Source organism: Lissotriton vulgaris, chromosome 3_1 (assembly GCF_964263255.1).
Source record: "Lissotriton vulgaris chromosome 3_1, aLisVul1.2, whole genome shotgun sequence".
NCBI lineage: Eukaryota > Metazoa > Chordata > Amphibia > Caudata > Salamandridae > Lissotriton > Lissotriton vulgaris.
Window position 1 is genome coordinate 1,062,292,784 of NC_141689.1, and position 19,360 is coordinate 1,062,312,143.

General features: G+C 44.3%; 1 protein-coding gene across 5 annotated transcripts in view; it reads left to right on the forward strand.

The window, feature by feature from the left end:
- The window catches only part of ACO1 (aconitase 1), a 533,052-nt gene that overhangs the window by 257,641 nt on the left and 256,051 nt on the right, over nucleotides 1-19,360 (forward strand). For all 5 annotated transcript variants that reach the window (XM_086961481.1, XM_086961482.1, XM_086961478.1 and 2 more), the window contains exon 9: nucleotides 15,785-15,885. In XM_086961481.1, the coding sequence (XP_086817607.1) occupies nucleotides 15,785-15,885 (101 nt within the window). The remainder of the gene's footprint in view (nucleotides 1-15,784; nucleotides 15,886-19,360) is intronic.

Sequence of the window (19,360 nt, forward strand, 5' to 3'; positions counted from 1 at the left end):
ACTAAGATGGTCGCGATGATGCAGTTTTGTAGTTTTTACGTGAGATCACGCGTGATTTGGAGCGTGGTTTCGAACACAAAGTAGTGCGCAGTGGAATATACTTAATATTTGATCATTAATGGGTATTTAACACTGGAAAAGGTACTGTCCTCTATGTTTTGGGGCAAACAATATAGTATAAGACATGTCACATTGATTATTGGGTTGAGATGTAGTATCCAAGTTAGGCGGAAGGTTACCATACAAACTATCCCCCATAGCCTATTTATACTCAATCCACACTGAGGTCGGTGCCTCCCCCAAGCCTCAGATGACAGCTTGAGGTACCGACGGTTAGGTAAGTGAGACTATTTGCTGCCAAGATACTACAGAGTTGGTATCAAAATGAATAAATAACATCTTGTGATTAGAATCTTGCTGGGATTTAGATCAGTAGTTGTCAGAGCAAATAGTGTTAGGACACTAGTTTGCTGGGTCCACTGGAGCTGCTATGGACCTACTTCAGTTTTAAACTCTGGGAAATAGGGCAATACAGGAAGGAGTTTGACACATAGTGATAGGCTTATATGTTTTTAGCTTTATTATGCAACATTTCCTCCTTTCTTCCCTATACAAGTGCGGTGCCTCCTATACCTGAGCAGTGTCCAGGCGAGGTGAGGTAGCTTCACTCATCAATCTGGGTGAGCATTGAATTTACTACTTTTTTCTCACACTAATGTTGGGTGGATAGGGTGTATTGAGAACCGATACAATCAGATATATAGTTATTGTTTGATGTGTTTTCCTTCGCAGAATTCACTAGAGTACGAATGAGTCGGAGGGTGACAACATATGGTTATTACAGGTTGTACTGTAGTGAACCATCTCTTTTCAGTTTTCCCATTTCTTCTTATGGTGGAGGTGAACTTTTTTCACTTGTAAGAGTGCAACGAGTATAAGAACAGAGGCCCTGATGAATGCCGTGGGATTAGACACCCAATAGGCAGAAACATGTTGGCCCCTTTACAGACAGATATTTGTTACTGTCATCTTGCACTGTTCTGTTTTTAATTAGGAGGCATGCCTTGTCCATAGAATAAAGTTGCGTAAAGGAGGACATTCCATCCTATTTTAAGTCACATTTTCTGTTTTGTTGCACCTTTTTCAAAACCATCAATAGATCAGTCATTGCGGATGTTTCATCAGTACTGGTGGACCAAATCCTAAGATATCAACACTGTGTGGTTCAGTCCCATTGATCAGAAGACTAGCCGTTCACACTCCAGGGTTTGGCCAGATGATATGACTGATCACAAAAGTCTGTTTTGATGGAAACCCTAAATCACTCTTTTGGACTGGTCAGCCACTGATGAATAGTCTATAATGTATCGATCTCTTTTTCACCTTTGTATCCACTTGTTTTCTTACTTGGTCCTTATTCTTTTGCACACACGTTGAGATCTAGGTGACTCCGTAGTGATAGCATAGGTTCTCTGAACGCCAGGGCGGACGAACTCAGCCGCCGGTGCATGATGGATCAGGAATCACGTCTGAACTCTGACGTGGAGCAAGGTCTCTGTCTGCAGTGCGGAGAGCCTTGGTTAGATCTATGTGCCACAGAAGAGAACGCGCAATGTCATCAGTTCTGCACGTTGGAATTTCCAAGGCGGCACTCGCTCGGAGACGCTTTTCGTTGCAAGTGGAGTTGCGGTCTGTTGTACGCCTTTCTGCCTATACCACTTCTGCCCAGAGTGCTGAAGAAGATCAAACGCGACCAGGCCCAAGTTATCCTTGTGGCTCTGGACTGGGCACAAAGGTACTGGTATCCCGAGCTACTCAGTATGTCAGTCGATCCCCCGGTTCGTCTGCCTCTTCAGAAGGACCTTCTGTCGCAGCAATAGGGGACGGTCCTCCACCCGAACCTGTCCAGTCTCCACCTCCATGCTTGGAGATTGAGCGGCGACAGTTGAGGCCATTTGACTTTCCTCCTGAAGTCTGTAATATCATTCTGGCAGCCAGGCGTCCCTCCACCATGTCTGTATACGCCTGCAGGTGGAACAGATTTGTGGCATGGTGCACAGCAAAGGCTGTGGATCCTCTCTCTGCCCCTCTTTCTGAGGTTCTTCTCTTCCTTCTTTCTCTTGCCCAGCACGGCGCTGCTCTGGGCACTATCAAGGGCTTCCTTTCTGCCCCTTCAGCCTTTCTAAGGCTGCCTGATCAACCATCTTTGTTCAAGTCCCCTATTGTAAATCATTTTCTGAAAGGCATCACACACACGTTTCCACCTGTTCCCTTCGTGATGCCTCAGTGGGACTTGAACCTGGTTCTTACTTATCTGATGTGCGCTCCCTTTGAGCCACTTCACAACTGTCCTATCCGCCTTCTTACTCTAAAGACTGCTTTCCTGGTTGCCATCACCTCTGCCAGGAGAGTGAGTGAGCTCCAGGCTCTATCCTCTAAACCTCCTTTCCTTTCTGTCCATCCGGACAAGGTTGTGTTGCGGACAAAACCCTCTTTCCTGCCCAAGGTAGTCACAGCCTTTCACATCAGGCAGTCCATCACCTTGCCCACCTTCTTCCTGCCTCTGCATCCCTCGAAAGAGGAAGAGAGGCTCCACCGTCTGGACCCAAAACGAGCGCTCTCATACTATCTGGATTGCACACCTCAGTTCCGGGTGGATGACCAACTCTTTGTTGGTTACGTGGGCGCTAAGAAAGGACGGGCGGTTCACAAATGGACCATCTCTCGGTGGATCGTGTTGTGCATCCAAGCGTGCTACTCTTTGGCTAAAATGGAACCTCCTGTTGGGCTGAGGGCCCATTCTACTCGGGCCACGGCGACTACTACTGCCCTGGGCCGAGGAGTCCCCTTGCAGGACATTTGTCAGGCAGCTACGTGGGCCTCTCTGCACACGTTCGCAAGACACTACTGCCTGGACAGCCAAGTCCGGAGGGATGGCTTCTTTGGCCGTTCCGTCCTCCAGGACTTTCTGGTGTGATTATTGGTTCGCAGACCCACCACCGGTGTTGGTATTGCTGGGGTATCTATTCTAAGGTAAGGAATCTATCACTAACGTGTCTCTTTCAGATGCACAAGTTACTACTTGTGTAACGATATATCTGTAAGAGACATTAGTTAGTGATAGATTCCTTACCGACCCACCCATCCTTCCCGTTCTGCGAACCGATATCTAGGGTTAAGGTCATCCCCTTTCAGGGCCCTAGTTTCAATGGCACCAGTGTTGGTTTTTGACATGGCTCTGCTTTTTGGCGCTGAAAAGCTGTGTCTAAGAACTGACGTCAGCACGCGGAGGCGGCGTCTAAGTACTCCGACGTCATCGCGGAGCCGCAGACGACGCCTACCGACGCGCAAGGGTGCTGCTACGCAAAAATTCCGGATCCAGTCTGACGCCTGGGGATATTCTAAGGTAAGGAATCTATCACTAACTAATGTCTCTTACAGATATATCGTTACACAAGTAGTAACTTGTGCTTTATGGACGGGTACACTCAGTCTCATGTAAATTGAACTGGGTGTCATTAAAATTGATGTCTTTTTTTAGAAATAATGTGTAAATGTGAACCTGAGTATTTGTCTTGGCGTTCTAACCTCCGTCAAAAGAGTAAGCAACATACAGGCTTTGTTATCTCATAGGCTTTTACAGTATTTCACCAATCCATAAAGGGCAGAACTACACTTGAGACTTTCTGTTCCTGTTTGAGCCGTGGTGCAGCTTCGCCAGGCACTATCTGGGTATGCTCTGTTTCATATCATGCGCTGCCCCAAGGGCAACTTGGTCTTTTACATTGAAGGTGGAACCTGACCAGCACTTACGTAGAGTAGGGGGGACAATATTCCTCTTGCATGAAAATGTGCATGAATTCAGTGATGCCCCTTATCGGATGGTGCCCTTGAGAATCACACTGGAGGGACTGCACATGCATCTGTAATAACTTCTGTAATACTGCAGTGCCCTGAGGCCTGCAAAAAACAGGCATGCAAACTCATTGTGCCCCTGGTTGCACTGAATGAATGCTGCCCCTGGGACTTACAATGCCTCTTTTTTTTCTTAGCTGAAGTGTTGAGTGCCACATATAATTGTGTGTTTTTTCAAAATAAAACTTTTTTGGGTAGTAAGCCCTACATTCTTTTGACCTAAAAAAAGCCTTCTGGTCTTACTTTGAGAGAACAAAAGAACTTCGGACAGTAAAAGCTATTAAATAAATCCTGTGCACAAGCTAGCTTGGATAAAGCAGTCTGTGAACTCTCTAAATTGTTGAATGTACGACTTCCTGCTTCTGTTGTATTTCTATCTAGGACCTTAATTCAATATTTCCTTTTCATGCCCTTATGTGGTTATAACAAATAATATCCTTATAAAGGCATAGGAATCATATCCATATTTAGTAATAGCCCATGCAGTCCAAAACACGGCAAGGCTACTCCCATAGACTCCTAGAAAGCACAACACGTTTTTTAAACTAACCAAGCCTCCAGCAGCCCGGGAATTCCCCCTGCTTTTGTTTGATTTGCACAAGAACTCCTGGAGTCCAGAAAGAACTGTTAGTTCTTGGTGACGTCTTATGTCCAACCTTACGTCAAACCCGGCACCTTTCAGATATAAATATACCAACGTTGCCTTAAGCAAACATACAGTGGTTGGGAGCAGAGCGACGTTCTACTTGCCCGGGAGCCCAGCTGTTGCTAGAGCCAAAGGAAAACGCCCATCCCTTCGACGCACTGAGAGAAACGCTGTCTTTTTCTCCAGCCGAGAAAATCCAGCTCCGGTGTTCCCAAGTCACCCTTGCGGGTTGCTGGGAGATCGAGTCCTGAGAAGCAAGATACAAGACCTCCTTCATTCTATAACCGAGGTACGGAGCTGATTAAAACCTTAGATAGAGAGGGAGGAGCCAAGATGGCGATCGGGACGGCAGCGTAGGCTCCCGGCTCCGTGAACCTCCCCATCCCGCACAGATATCCTGCACGAGATCCTGAGCCTGCGCTACATGCCCGTGTTGGTGGTTGAGAGCGGCAACCGATCGTGTGATCCTGATGTTTCTGGCGGCGGTACCGCCGGAGAAATGTTCATTTGAAGTTTGCGGCCTATGCAACCCTGGAACCGGGACCTCGGGTATTAGTTCAATAACAGCGGTCATTGGTGACTGGGTGGAGTCGGACTACCGGAGCGGTGCGAAAATTGGCCTGAATTTCGCTGTGGTCACTCCTACCACTGAGCGGAGCAGATCGAGTGAATGCCCAAGGTGGCAATTCCAAGATGCTTCTGTTATTGCCTGAGCCCTCGCCAGTGAGCTGCTCGGACGCTGCTTGTAACTAGTCCCGATTTTTGCGGGCTACTCCCGTATTTTCGCTAGTACTGACCCAGGGTGAGGATGGCTGTTACCTGTGACCGCACACTGGGCACATATTTTGCCCGCCCCCGGAATCCTGTTTGCAGTAACATGGAACTTGATGCGCTTGTGCCTGAGTCCCGGTCCCAATCTAAAGTGGAACTGCCCTACGGCCATCTTGATAGGATGGAGTCTATCATCCTGTATACTGGGTCTCAGCAAGATTGGGAGTGTGTGGCTAAGAGGAGCGGGCGCAAGGAGCTACGCTGGGGTATGGTGACCTTCTCGAAGCCCTCGGTGCCCTTCATTCCACCCTGGATCACGGCGCCCGAGTGTTGGGGAGAAAGCTTAATGATATTGCGTCAGCGTCGGCACAGTTGAGATCGGCCTGTACCCAGGTACACAAGGATTTGCTTCACTTCACACAGGAGGAGAGTGTCGTGGCCGCCCCTGTGAATAGGGGAAAGCTGGAAATTTTGGACAATGTGGCAACGTGAGGTCGACTGGCTGTAGGTTTGGACTGTTCCGGAGGTTTTAGATTTGAGCAGAAGATGGTGACTTTATCCCACGCACAGCCTCTGTCGACCCCGGCAATATTCCAGCAACGGTCAGCTGCTCTGGCTGTTTCCTCCTTCCTAGACCTTGTGTGCTTGGTGTGGAACACATGTCCTGGGGCAGTACCGGGAAAGATGATCCTCCATTATGTTGACTGTGTTGGTATTCAGCGACGTCCAAATTACATGTGTGTGTCGCTTTTTGGTCTTTTTTGGACGCTCCTCTTCCTCGTAACATCAGACATGGCAATGGGTCGATGGGTATGCATTTGTGGATTCGCAAAGAGAGGCCAAGGATAAGGCTGATCCTTCAGAGGTTGTCATTTAATAGGCTGGCGGGCACATGGGATGCGCGCTCTCACGGCATAACTAATAGTGTAGTAGGTGAACAATGCTCCCTATTTCTCTCTGACATGATCGATTTTTTTTGTTGTTTACTGTTTACCTTGGGGAGGAATATATTGTGCGGAAAGGGAGAAGCCGGGGGCATGTTTGAAGGCCCTCCTCCAGTTTATTAATAATCTCTCCATTTCCCCGTTAGGTGGGGTTTCCTTTCTTTCTCCTTTTTCTCTGTTTCTTCTATAATTCGGGTCTGGTTCTCGGGCGACAGGCACACTGCTGGGGGGGGGGGGGGGGGCCGTAGTCATCTGCAGGGGTGCAGGGTGGGGGTTTGGGGAGGGGATTTTTTAGTTTTTAATTTGTTTCTATGGCCTCTTTTTTCTTCTCTTATCCTTCTTTGTCTTTTCTTTTCTGGGGTCAGTACAGTGGGTTTCCTTTGGTGTCAATCACTGCTTTTTCATCTGTGCCTCAATTTCCGTGGTGTTTTCTGGGTCTTAGGGCATGGGACTGCAGGCGCAAATTGACCGTGATATTCCTCCACATCCTGAACCTCCTGTTTCAGCACCATTGACTTGATCGATTGCTGTTTATTGTTGACATGTTTATTATTCTGCCTGCCATTTTTCGCTGCTGGGAAATTGTTTGGCACCTGATCCTTCCATCCTCTATTAAAAAATGAAAACCTTTTATATCCTGTTTTCCTAATTGTGATGTTCAGTGGCCAAGAGTATACTAGCATGGAGAATCTGCTCCCCGAGGTGCTGTATGTGATTAAAATTTGCTTTCTGTTACTCTAACTGCTTAGCGGCCGACCCCGGGGGTTGTAGGCCCATACTTGTCTTTGGTTGAAATGTCAATAAATGTTTTCACAAAAAAAAAAAACCTTAGAGAGAATTCTTGATTACGATTCTTGGCAAAAACCTAACTTAACTTAAAACTGCAACTTACTTACTCCTTCCCACGTATTAGGCTTAGGTCAGGTACACCGGGGTAGGCGTATCTTAGAAGCACCAGTTGAGTTAGTTAGTCAATGTTTTTATGTATGTACATATTTTATCCATTAAGAAACCATATCAATGCTTTTACAGTATTATTTCATAATACTACTTTTACTGTACGCGCTTTACTTTATAATAAGTATTGCAATTGTGGCAATTCATTTCTCTTGCATGAGAAAGAAGACTGCTCAATAAAATAACACCTTTTATTGAAAACGCCCGTCTCTCTATTTCTCTGCACTCTGGTGAAATTAAGCATGCACGATTGACTGATTGAAACAGTTGTCTATTGTTTTCACACAACTCTAGAGATATACTCTTTATTCTGAGGGAGCAAAGCTGTCATGTTTATGTGGTTGTCAGAAACTAATCCCTTCTTGTCTAAATCAGGACGGTAACCCTTTCCTGAACATTCAAGAGTTTCTAGTGACCTCTGAGCTAGCTGGCAAAAACGAATTAAGTCTAATTAGTTTTTGCCAGCTAGCTCAGATGTCACTAGATTCAGGGAGGAGGCAAGATGGCCGCCGAGGGATGCAGTGAGTAAGTCGCATCTCACCTCCTCTCCACCGCTGGGTTTTTTTGATGGCATAACTGAGGAGCCTTGCCTGAAGAGTGCAGCCTCTGGACACTGCATGCCTTTACAGTATAGCACCACGGTGATATTCCCCCCTTGGGAACAGCGAGGAAGCAGCATAGTATGCACAGTCCGGCGTATTAAGAGGAGAATATCAGAAGTTACTAGGCTGATATTAAGATCCTGGTTTAAGATGCCTCCTCGCCTGCAACGCGGACTCCAGGCTAAAGACGGCAAGGGGGGAAAAACGGCAGACGCTGATATTACTAAAGGTCAGGCGGGGAAAGAAAAAGAGAAAAGTAAGGTGGACCCGAAAGCCTCTTTCTCTGCCTTAACCACTGCCTTAACCACTGCGCAGAAAAACGCCTCCAGTCTTAAGAAGGCAACAGCGAAGAGAAACGGAACGGACAATGCGGTTCCCTTGAGAGAGACCGGAAACGCTACTAAACCGAAAGCTAAGGAGAACGCGCTGCGGCAGCCTTCAGTAACTGAAAGTCTCGCAAATATTTCAACAAGCAGCGGGCCCCCAGTAACCAAACCTGGTGTTTCTTCGGATCACAGCGCAGGAGCGGAGGCAGAGGTTGGAGCCGGCGTCCACGGCGCGGATGCTGGAGCAGGGCTCAGAGCCGGTGCCAGGGTTGCTAGGCAACACGAAAGACCAGCAGCGGCAGGGAAGCAGTCTGCTGCAGTGCCTGCCGTCGATCCATCTGGGAGCAGAGGTAGCACAGATGCGGGCCTGGGGGCCCCCCAAGGGTGAGTCTGGAGGCAATGCTGGTGCTGGTGCAGTTGGGAATCTTGAGTCAGAGCTACATGACTTCAGGCGTGCAGTGAAACCAAATGAGAGTAAAGAAGTGAGTGAAGAACTTAAAGACTCAATAGATAGCCGGGCCTTGTACGCTCAGCTACCAGATGAAATCGGAAGGTCTCCCATGCCGGTGCAAGGGCTGGGGGTTGAGTTGGAGTCTCAGCCATGTGGGCAAAGGATTAATAACGAAAGGGAAGATGATGTGGATGAACTGTTGCCTAAACCTCTAACATGGGCGGAAACCATGGATTTAGATACAGAGAGCGGTGTAATTAAATCAGGAGGGGAGTCTTCTACCTCCGCTGAGATAGGCATCGCTAGTGGGTCTGCCTCTGCAGAGAGATTTTATTCAGTTGATGAAGATACGCACTCACAGTCACAGTCTCTGCCCTCAGAGGACATTAGTACTGAGGAATCCACGGGTATAGACTCAGCTAGTAGTTCCCCAGCTAGGAAAACTTCCCAGAAAAAACGCCTTTCTAAAAGGAAACCTTCCACAGCAAGCAGCACTACTGATCCTACTAAAAAGCTAGCTTGGGACTATTCTACTACTACCTTCTCTTTTTTGGAGCAAGACAGTCCGGCAACATTGATTGGGGAGCAAGGCTCTACTCAGCCCTCTCAACCTCCGGTTACGCTTGACCTTCTCTTTAATACCTTGAAGTTAATGCAATCTGAGGCTAGAGGGGAGAGTAGGAGGGCAAGACAAGAATCAAGGAAGATACAGAACAAACTCAGAAACATAAGCAAAAGGCAAGACGAGATGGTCGAGAGAGTTGCTCATGTAGAGGAAAGGACTAGCAAAGTAGAAGACGACCTGAGAGATCTGAAATCTTATAAAGAAGAGCATCAAAAGGTGGTGGAGGACGTTAACTGGAAGTTGGAAGACTTTGAGAACAGGCAGCGTCGTAATAATATCAGACTGCTAGGCGTGGAAGAAGGTCTTGAAGGGGAGGACCCCAGAATGTTTGTTGTAAATCTGTTAAAGGGGGCTTTTGCAGAACTATCTAGTTGGCAGTGGGAGAATGAAATTCAAAGAGCCCATCGCTTTCCATTTTTTCTTAAAAGGGGTCAGGCTCAGGCTGGAGCTCAGGGCGGACGTCCAAGGGCTCTGTTAATTTTTGTAGGGAATTTTCTCCTGAGGCAGTTGATATTGGATAAAGCCAAGCCAGAGTCGAGACGTACCTACAACAATGTCACTTTTTTTGCAAGACCAGACTTTTGCCATGCCACAGTTGAGCGTAGATGGCGGCTGAGGCAATTGATACCACATATTCAGGCTTTGGGTTCAGAAGCTTATTTGTTATATCCCGCAAAACTGAAAATAGTGACTAAGGGCCAGTTTAAATTCTTTTTTTCTGAGATTAAGGCGAAGGCTTATATGTTGGAAGTCTTGGGATATAAGGAGAACAAATAAAATGGGCTTATTTTTGGTATGCTGAATGGCGGTGGGGAGTAGTGGCGGCTGCTGCTTCCCTGGCGTCCACACATAGGTCATGCCTGACCTATTTGCCTGTAGGGGGGGTGGGGCAGCGAGGGGGGGGTCAGGGGGGGGAGGGAGGGAGGAGAAGGGGAAGGGGAAGAGGGAAAGAAAATGGCACACATCATACGCAGTAAGACACAGTTTGTGGCAGTTACAGGCCTTATACAAAGGGTGGAAGAAGGAAGCAGTGGGTTTGTTTATGAGTTGGAAGTGGGAGCTGGTACAATCTTTGATGTCTTTTAATGGCTTGCCGAATTTTGTCAATGAATGTTTGTGGTCTTAATGATCTCCAGAAAAGATTACGAGTTTCAGCATTTTGCAAGTCAATGTATCCAGATCTGATTTGTCTACAGGAAACTCATGTGGAGGGAGGTAAGGGTTTTTTGTTAGAGCAGTTGGGTTTTAAAGTCTTAGCACATACCAAACAAGCTTCTAAAACACGTGGGGTAGCGATTTTGGGGAGAGGGACGGACTGTACAGTCTTTAGGAGTAAAGAAGACATTTGGGGAAGATGGGCGATTGTAGAAATAGGATTCAGAGGAGTTAGGTTTACACTGGTTTCAGTTTATGGATCAACGTGTGATGAGCCGGACATATTTCAATTTTTGGATCATGAAATCTCGACCTGGGTGGAACCGATTGTTGTGGGGATTTTAATATCAATCGTCCGGCTAGTATTGAGCTACAACTGGGCCATTTCTATACGGGGAGGAAGAAAAGGGTGCACATGGCTATAGTAGACATGGCTACACACAATGCTCTTTCAGATGTTTGGGCTAATTTGCATCCGCAGACAGATGGCGATACCTTTTTCTCTGCTCCTCATAGTATAACAGTAAGACTGGACTACTTTTTAATATCTAATGCGCTGCTTTCTAATACACAGATTAAGAAGCTACCCCGCCTGGTCTCTGATCACAATCCACTGTTATTGACAGTTAGTTTAAATGGGCTAGTTAGAAAGACATACAAATGGTCATTTGAGCGAGCTTTGCTAAAAGATGAGGGATATTGTATGCATATGGAAAAGTGGATTAGTGAGTTTTGGCTTAATAATAAGGGGAGCACTAGTAGTGGTTATATTTGGGATGCCTTTAAAGCAGGTGTAAGGGGAGAGACAATTAGTTTTTCAACATATAGACGGAAAAAAGAAAGAGAAATGTTTGAACAACAAGTTAATTCACTCTTGAGTGCAGAGGCAGAGTTAAGTAGGTTAATCGTGAGTGGGCTTCCGTTGGATCAACAATTGTTGGAAATCATGGTATTAAAGGCGGAAATGGCGGAAAGAATCACTAATAAGACAGCAGTAAATTATTTAGCAAAGAAGGAACAGGCCTGTGAGTTTAGTGAGCGGGTGGGTCATATTCTTGCCGTTAGGACCAGACAAAAAGTCAATGCAGGGGATATTAAAAATATGGTAGACGATTCAGGCAAGTTGATCTCGGACTCTGCAGGTATAAGAAATGAATTTTGGAAGTACTATTCTGAATTATATGATATGGAAGCAGAGGTAGGTAGGGATAAAGTCAGAGATTATCTAGGAAATATCCAATTCAGTAAGCTAGATTTAGAGGAAAAAGCTAAATTAGATGCTACCATATCATTAGAAGAATTGACACTAGCCTTATCAGATCTCCCGTCCTCAAAAGCTGCAGGACCAGATCTTCTACCGATTGAATTCTATAAAACATTTATTTCAGTTCTTAGAATGGAGTTATTGGATACACTCATTCAAGCTCAGAGAGAAATTTCAATTCCAAAATTATGGGGCGGGACTGAAATCATAGTTATTCTGAAAAAAGGTAAACCTCCCACAGCTCCTGGGTCTTATAGACCTATTGCTTTAATGAACGCTGACGTGAAGTTGTATTCTAAAATCCTGGCAACAAGGTTGACAGCTGTTATAGACAAATTAGTCACCCCAGTACAACATGGGTTTATCCCGGGGAAGGGGACTACAGAACATGTAAGGACAGTGATCACCTGTTTTGACGCTATGGAGGTTGCTGGCGGCCCTGTCGCAGCTTTATTTTTGGATGCTGAAAAGGCTTTTGACAGGGTCGCTTGGGAGTACTTGTGGGAGCTAATGAGAATCTTTGGGTTTGGTGACAACTTTATAAGAGCAATTCAGGTTCTCTCTATAGGGATCCAACGGCTAGAATTAAAATCAATCGGGATCTAACTTCGGCAGTGCAGATAAAAAGAGGAACAAGGCAAGGCTGCCCAAGTTCTCCCCTTCTATTTGCATTATATATGGATCCGTATCTACGCTACCTTAACCTTAATCCCAGTATTCCCCCCTTGTGCGTAAATGAGCTAGAAGTTAAAGTGATGGCATACCCAGATGATGTCGCGATAATTACCCCTGATCCTGCATTGGCAATTGGAGAGATAAAACAAGAGGCCCTCAAATTTGGCCTTATCTCTGGATATAAACTTAATAGAGCAAAAACTCAGATTATCAAAAATGCATTGGTTCATTGCAATGATTCACGAGTGGTCTCGGCAGCAGTTTATCTAGGGGTTGAAATTTCGCCTAATTTAGAGAGTGGTAGAACGAAACATCTCCCCCTTAATGAGGAAAGTAAGTTTGGATTTGTCGAGGCTAAATAATCTTAGACTCACGTTAGTGGGCCGCACTAACGTCATTAAAATGCTTATACTCCCCAAATTTCTTTATTTCTTTTGTACGATTCCTCTTATTTTTGAGTCAATTTGGTTCAATAAATTGGAGTCGATCCTTAATAAATTCATCTGGTCATATGGGAAGACAAGACGGGCTTACAAATTTATGACTTTGCCAAGGAACAGGGGAGGATGGGGGGTTCCTGATTTTAGGTTATATTATTGGGCATCGGTATTGCATTATATTCAGGGTTTGATTGGAGCAAGTGAAGGGGATTTGAAAGTCAAAGCTTTTTCAACTATGATTTATTCAATTGTATTGGGCTCAGATACTGTAAATGCTTTCTTAAATTGTACTGACTCGTCATATTATAAACGTACACCTTTCAAGACAGTTGCTGCGGCACATAACATATGGACAGCTGTTGCAAAAAACTGTGGATTAGGGAGGTTTAATAGATATACCAGATTATATAGGAACAAGTCCCTACCACCCTTAATCTTCTCTGACGCCATTATGGCAGATTGGGATAGAAATGGTATTAAAAAAATAGGAAAATATGCTGGACTTAGATGGAAATAAATTTCAATTTTCAGATTTGGTGGCAAAATTTAATATAGCAAGATATAGCTGTTTTAAGTATCCGCAGATCAGGAGCTTTTTTAATAAGAAAAAAGGAGGCGTGGGTGGATTTAGTAAAAATAATATTATGGAAGCAATAGTGCAAAGTGGGGTGTGCTCCATCCGATATTTTTATGCCCATTTGGCAGAATTGAAGAAAGACGATATTGACAAATTTGGTAATAAATGGGCTGGAAAATTGGATACTGAGCCAGGTTTTTCTGGACTCATTGGAGTTAGGATGTTCAGTCTTTCACTCTGCCTCACTCCAATCCCAACATTTTAAAACGCTCTATCAACTCTACCATACACCGGACCGCATTGCACAGTGGGGTGGCACTACAGGGACTAGTTGCTGGCGGTGTAATGCTCCTACCGCAGATAGTATCCATATTTTTGCGTTATGCCCTAAATTAAGAACTTTATTGAAGGGTATTGAGGAATTTATGGCCCGTACACTTGCTCTGAAGGTGATTTTAACACCAACGGTAATTATGCTAGGGGTTAGGGGTTGCGAAGGTGACCATTGTGAATTTTTATTTGTGGCAATGGCGGTGTACAGGTTGTTGATTGCTAGAGTCTGGCTGGACCCCTTACCCCCTGTAACACAACAGTGGATTGCCTTATTATTGGGGACGTTCCATCTCGAAAAGGGTATATATGGTAAGAAAGGCAAAAGGGCAAAGAGGCTGGGAAGGAAAATATGGGAACCGGTACATCGGTGGAAGGAAAGGATAAATGCAAGTCTAGTCTGATGTATTAATAATTTTTATGTTTAGTATTATATAGTTTTTCTTGATAGTAACTTTTGTTTAATATATGTATCAATTTTTTTGTATTCTGTGATGTGTGTGCCAAAAAAACTTTTTTTTATAATAAAAATATTTTTTTTTTAAAAACTAATTAAGTCTAACCTAGTCAGTAGAGACCTAGATGACCTCAGTCCCACGTCTACACTGCTGTTTGTTATTCCAATGCGCAGAGCCTATTGGGAATATAGGAACTACACTACACTTCCAAAAGACAAACCTGACCTCCTTAAGGGATTTCTTCAAACAGAGTTGGGTTAAAAAATGTTTCTTTGCCTCCTAGTATAAGGGCAATAATGACTGTTTTTGTAGTAGTACGCGATAACTGATTCTCAAGTGAGAAAGCTATCACTCTGAAAATTGAGGTACTTATCTGGGATGCATTCTTAAGTTTGTGAAACTGGGGAGTGTACCTTGCAGTACATGTAATTAATTTACTTGTAACAATGTTTTCCAGTGTGGTTTTACTCTGTCAATTCCTAATCAATCCTCCTCTGATTGGATCTTGACTGCATATTAAAAGCTAAAAAAAGCTAAAAAAAAAAGAGGAACAGACCGGAGTCCCTATTACCTTAAAAAGAAACTGGTACATATTACATCCTTTCTCTGGGTACCTTGCAGTTAAAAGTTCCGTTTTGGAGATATATATGGTTTTTTTAACTATATGAAGTAAGAATACATTTTACTGGCTTAGAGTAATGCTAAATAAGACAGTTTGGGGTATTTTCTACATCCTTGCGACCTGCTAAATTGGAATCCAATTGTTATGAACTTCGGTGGGCTACCACAGCTAGAGAAATATTGTTAAAGTTGAGTAACTTTTCCTTCATCAAACTGTTGAGACTCTTGGCTTTACATCACAGTTTAGAGTTCCTATTACATGGCAGCAGTTGGAGTGGAATTTTGGGCTTTTGGCTTTGTCTCTGAAGACAAACATCAGAGCTTTACACGCCTTACTTTTTCAAGAGGAATCGCACAGATACATTAATTCTCTGATTGTTACAGATTGCGAAGCTACAATCATCCTGCTGGACATAGCAAATCTGTTTTACAATGTTTTGCTAATTACATCAGCCCTATCAGGCAGAACAGATATCTAGGGTTAAGGTCATCCCTTTTCAGGGCCCTAGTTTTATGGCACCAGTGTTGGTTTTTATCATGGCTCTGCGTTTATAAGAACTGACGTCAGCGCGCGAGGGCGGCGTCTAAGTACTCCGGCGACGTCATCCCGGCGCCGACGACTGACGCGGAGCCGCAGACAACGCCTAGCGACGCGCAGGGGTGCTGCTACACAAAAGTTCCATATCCAGACTGACGCCTGGGGATATTCTAAGGTAAGTAATCTAATACTAACTACTGTTTCTTACAGATATATCGTTACCGAAGGTATGTAACTTGTGCGATAGTCAGTATGTTCTACTTTTTTAAGTAATTTGAAATGTTCCCTAGTTAGAAGTTTGAAAGCAAATTCATAGCTATCGAAATTAGTGATCAGAAATATAGACCTGTGTTCAGGTTTATTTTGTATTGCACTACCTATACTCTTGCAGGGTTTAATTTTGAAGGATGCTTTTGATTTACCTACAAGTGCTTTTTTGGTTACACTAAACTATTTGTTTTCAAAGTTTAAATCTGACTTTCTCCTTAGGTCGTGAAGAAGACAAAGTGAAATACATTCAAAAGTATCTTGAAGCTGTTGGCATGTTTAGAGATTTCAACAATGCAAACCAAGACCCAGACTTTACACAGGTAGATAAATTATGTTACATCAATCTTTTTATTTCTTTTGGTCAGATGTCCATTGTTTGAGTGCTTGTCACATTTTTGTCGTCTAGCATCAAAAGATTTAACATCCACTGCTCAGACTACCACTGTCACCCTCACTCACTCCTGTGTGACAGAAAATAAGGCAAATATAAAGCAATTTGTGAATCCAGGAGCATGTTCAGCTTCCCCTTAGTCCACACTCTTGTCTGTGGATCTCGAGATGTGACCTGAATACTGCACCCTTGATTTCATCCAGGGACGAAGATGATGTAACATAGGATAGCAGGAAAGCTACAAAAGCAGTTCTATGGATTAATGATTGCACTTGGTAAACTTTGGGCTCCACCTAGAAGCAAAGATGGTGCAACCGAAGAAATAAAAGATGGTGTGCATTCTATCACTTACCCTTGCATGCAACGGAAGATGAGCCACAGACCTCACAGAGGTGGGTCTATTGGATCCACCTAAAAGTGAAATGTTACAAAGCTTGGAAAATCCAGTCACTCCACAGTTAAGGGTGTAGGGGAACCACAGAAAATGGGTGAAATCCTATCCCTGAAATAAGTAATGACACTTGACATTTGTAGGCCGGTAGGTTCCACTAGTGAGTTTAGTGATAAACTCTCCAACCCCAGTAGTGGGTCTGCATAAATTGGTCTATGGGGGATAGCTTTAGGTGACCCATAGGTGTGGGTACCCTGAGGACTAATGTTAGAGACCAGACATGTTATCCCAATGGAAGGAAGGTGCACGCAACTTTGAGGATAACGCCCATGGTTAGGGGATGCAAGGTTAGTAGGGGAGAAGGTCAATAAATAATGGAAAACTCCACAAGAGTATATCCTTGAACCTCTCTGCCCTTTACCTGTATGCCTGGGCTGCCCACCCTGTAAAAACCTATAGCAATAATCTTTGCACATAAGACCCTAGAACAATGCATAACCACCACTAGTTTTCTTTTTATGGGTAAGGCCCATGGCTAAGCCTTTTTTTAAATGCTTTTGTGAACTAGTCTCGTCTCCAATCAAGTTCATGCTTGTTTCATTACTGAAAGAATACCCTGTGCTCTAGATCAGTTACTGTGTGAGCACTCTGGAGCTGGTATTACATCTGCTCGAATTATTGTTGTCTCTTTCTGTCCCTTGTCTCTTGCTCTGTGTTTTTCTTTCTTTCTCTTTCTCACAGCAGGAAGTAAACCTGGTCTGCCATCCTTACAATTTGCCACTGGAAATCGTAGACTTGGCATACTTAAATGTTATCCAATGAATGTATGGATATTTGTTTCTGATAGACTTCTAGCTGCAGACTCCCCCACCTTAAGATTATTCACCATGCTTCAGGCCGGTTGCAGAAACGTTTCAGTTGTACCTTTGTGTGCAGGGATGTCGTGCAGTACAGCTCTTCACTGACCCCGTTCCACTCTGGAATTGACGTGCGGAGCCTGCATATGTGCCACTCCATACATTGACGTCAGTTCCTTTCTTTCCACGCCACTAGACTCAGATCCTTAGGGCTCTCTCATATCTCTCCGAAACATTTCGTCAAACTTCTTCAGTGTTCAATGGGTTTTATTCTTTAAAGGTTTTAAGCCCTATAAGGACTATCACATACAAATACCTGTGACAGTTCCCCATCAGGTGTGCCGGCACATTGATGAACTCGAAAGCCATCCGGGACCGCACAGTAAAACTTAAAATCACCAGCATAACAAGGCTCCTTGCCGAGAAGTCGTGTTCCAAGTCCAAGGTCCGATCCCGCTCCAAGGGTCACTTTACCTGCTCCAGAGGTCACTCCTGTAGTCTCCTGACTGTTGCAGCTGATCCCGTTTCCGGGGATGTCTTCCACTCCACCTCAGATTGAAGAGTTCCATGCAACCATGCTCTGGTTCTCTGGATCCTTACCTATGCCATCTAGTGCACCCAAGTAGCTGAGCGGATTTCCATCCGGAGAGCCTCCGGCGGGTTTGCCCTCTGTTCCAGTTGGACCCTACAAGTCTGTCAACACCACTGGATCCAGTCAGGACCCTGCTTCCGTTGCCACAGTCCACGCCAGTCCCTGGACTTCGACACTGGCATCGAATCCACAGATGCCAGGTGGGGTTCTGTCTGACTCTGAGTTGGTGCTTGTCTGATCTCGACGGAAGCTGCACCTGATGGCAGTTGAGGCGCCGCTCCCTGCACTGACTTGGACAAGGATTATGACACAGGGGTTGAGTTTGCTCATCCCTATCAAGACAACGATTGGTATGGTTACTTGCTGGAGACCTCCACTAAAACAGAACTTCTCTGTCCCCTCTTTAAGCTATTTGAGAAATTTTTTTTGCCTCCGTTTTGAACTGTGTGAAAGTTACCCTCTACTCCTATGGGCCATAAATGGTGGGGTAAAGGTCGGCTATTTACGCCAGAGAGAAGCTTTTGCCTACCATCCATGATTGAGTTTACTAATTTGACAGAACTCGACTCCCATTCATTACGTTTATGAAGAGGTCACCGATGCTTGGAGTAAATCCAGTAGCAATGTCTTGAAAGTATTTGTTGCTCAAACATTTATGGAATGTCCTTTACTGAAGAGTCTGCTGATGAGCTATGTCAACTTGACTATATGAATGTCTACACTGGCAAATTTGAATGTTTCACCACCAATTATGATGAGTCTGTTTTTGAGGAAATTATTGCTATTCTTGTTTTTATATTAGGACAATTAATTAATGCTACTACCCTCTTGTATATTGAAAAGAAGTATGATACTGGGATAACTTATCACTGTTCATGCAATAAAATCCGATACAAGAAAGTTGTTTTAAAAAATACATTTGCAAAAGTTAGCTTGCACATTAGTACAAGTCCATTTGACAGCTATTGCAGCCTAGTTATAAAACTAAATTATGCATTCATCTTAGTGTTAGTCATCTAGCCTTGGTGCAACGTTTTAAGAGTTCTTCCACCAAACACTCCTCCACCACCTATATGGGATTACAAAATAGTGGTCTAACACAGTTTAGGAGATGACTTTTGAACCAGTGCGCCCAGTTTATTTGTTTGCAGGCATCATCTCATTCGGTGGTTGATTTCAGTTGGGGAGACTTATTTACAAACTGTTAAAGATAGTCATTTTGCATACATATCGCAAGGTTTTCCCAAAGCTGGTGTCACCTTTTATGTTGATAAATCTATTGATTACCAACTTTTTCTTTTTTACCAATCCACAAATTGATTCAGAAATCTCTACTTTGCACTATTACGTAACTGGGCTTTTGCATTCAATTTTATTTTATTTCCAATAATAAGGAACAGATCCGCCTACAACTATCAGGCTAGCATGAAAATAATCCAAAAAAATAGAAAACCATTATTAAACAATATCCAACAGCTCCATCCCACTCTCTTCTTACCACCCCCGGCTAGCTCCTGTTTCAATGCCCCGAAAGATCTGTCAATCTATATGCTATGTGACCTGG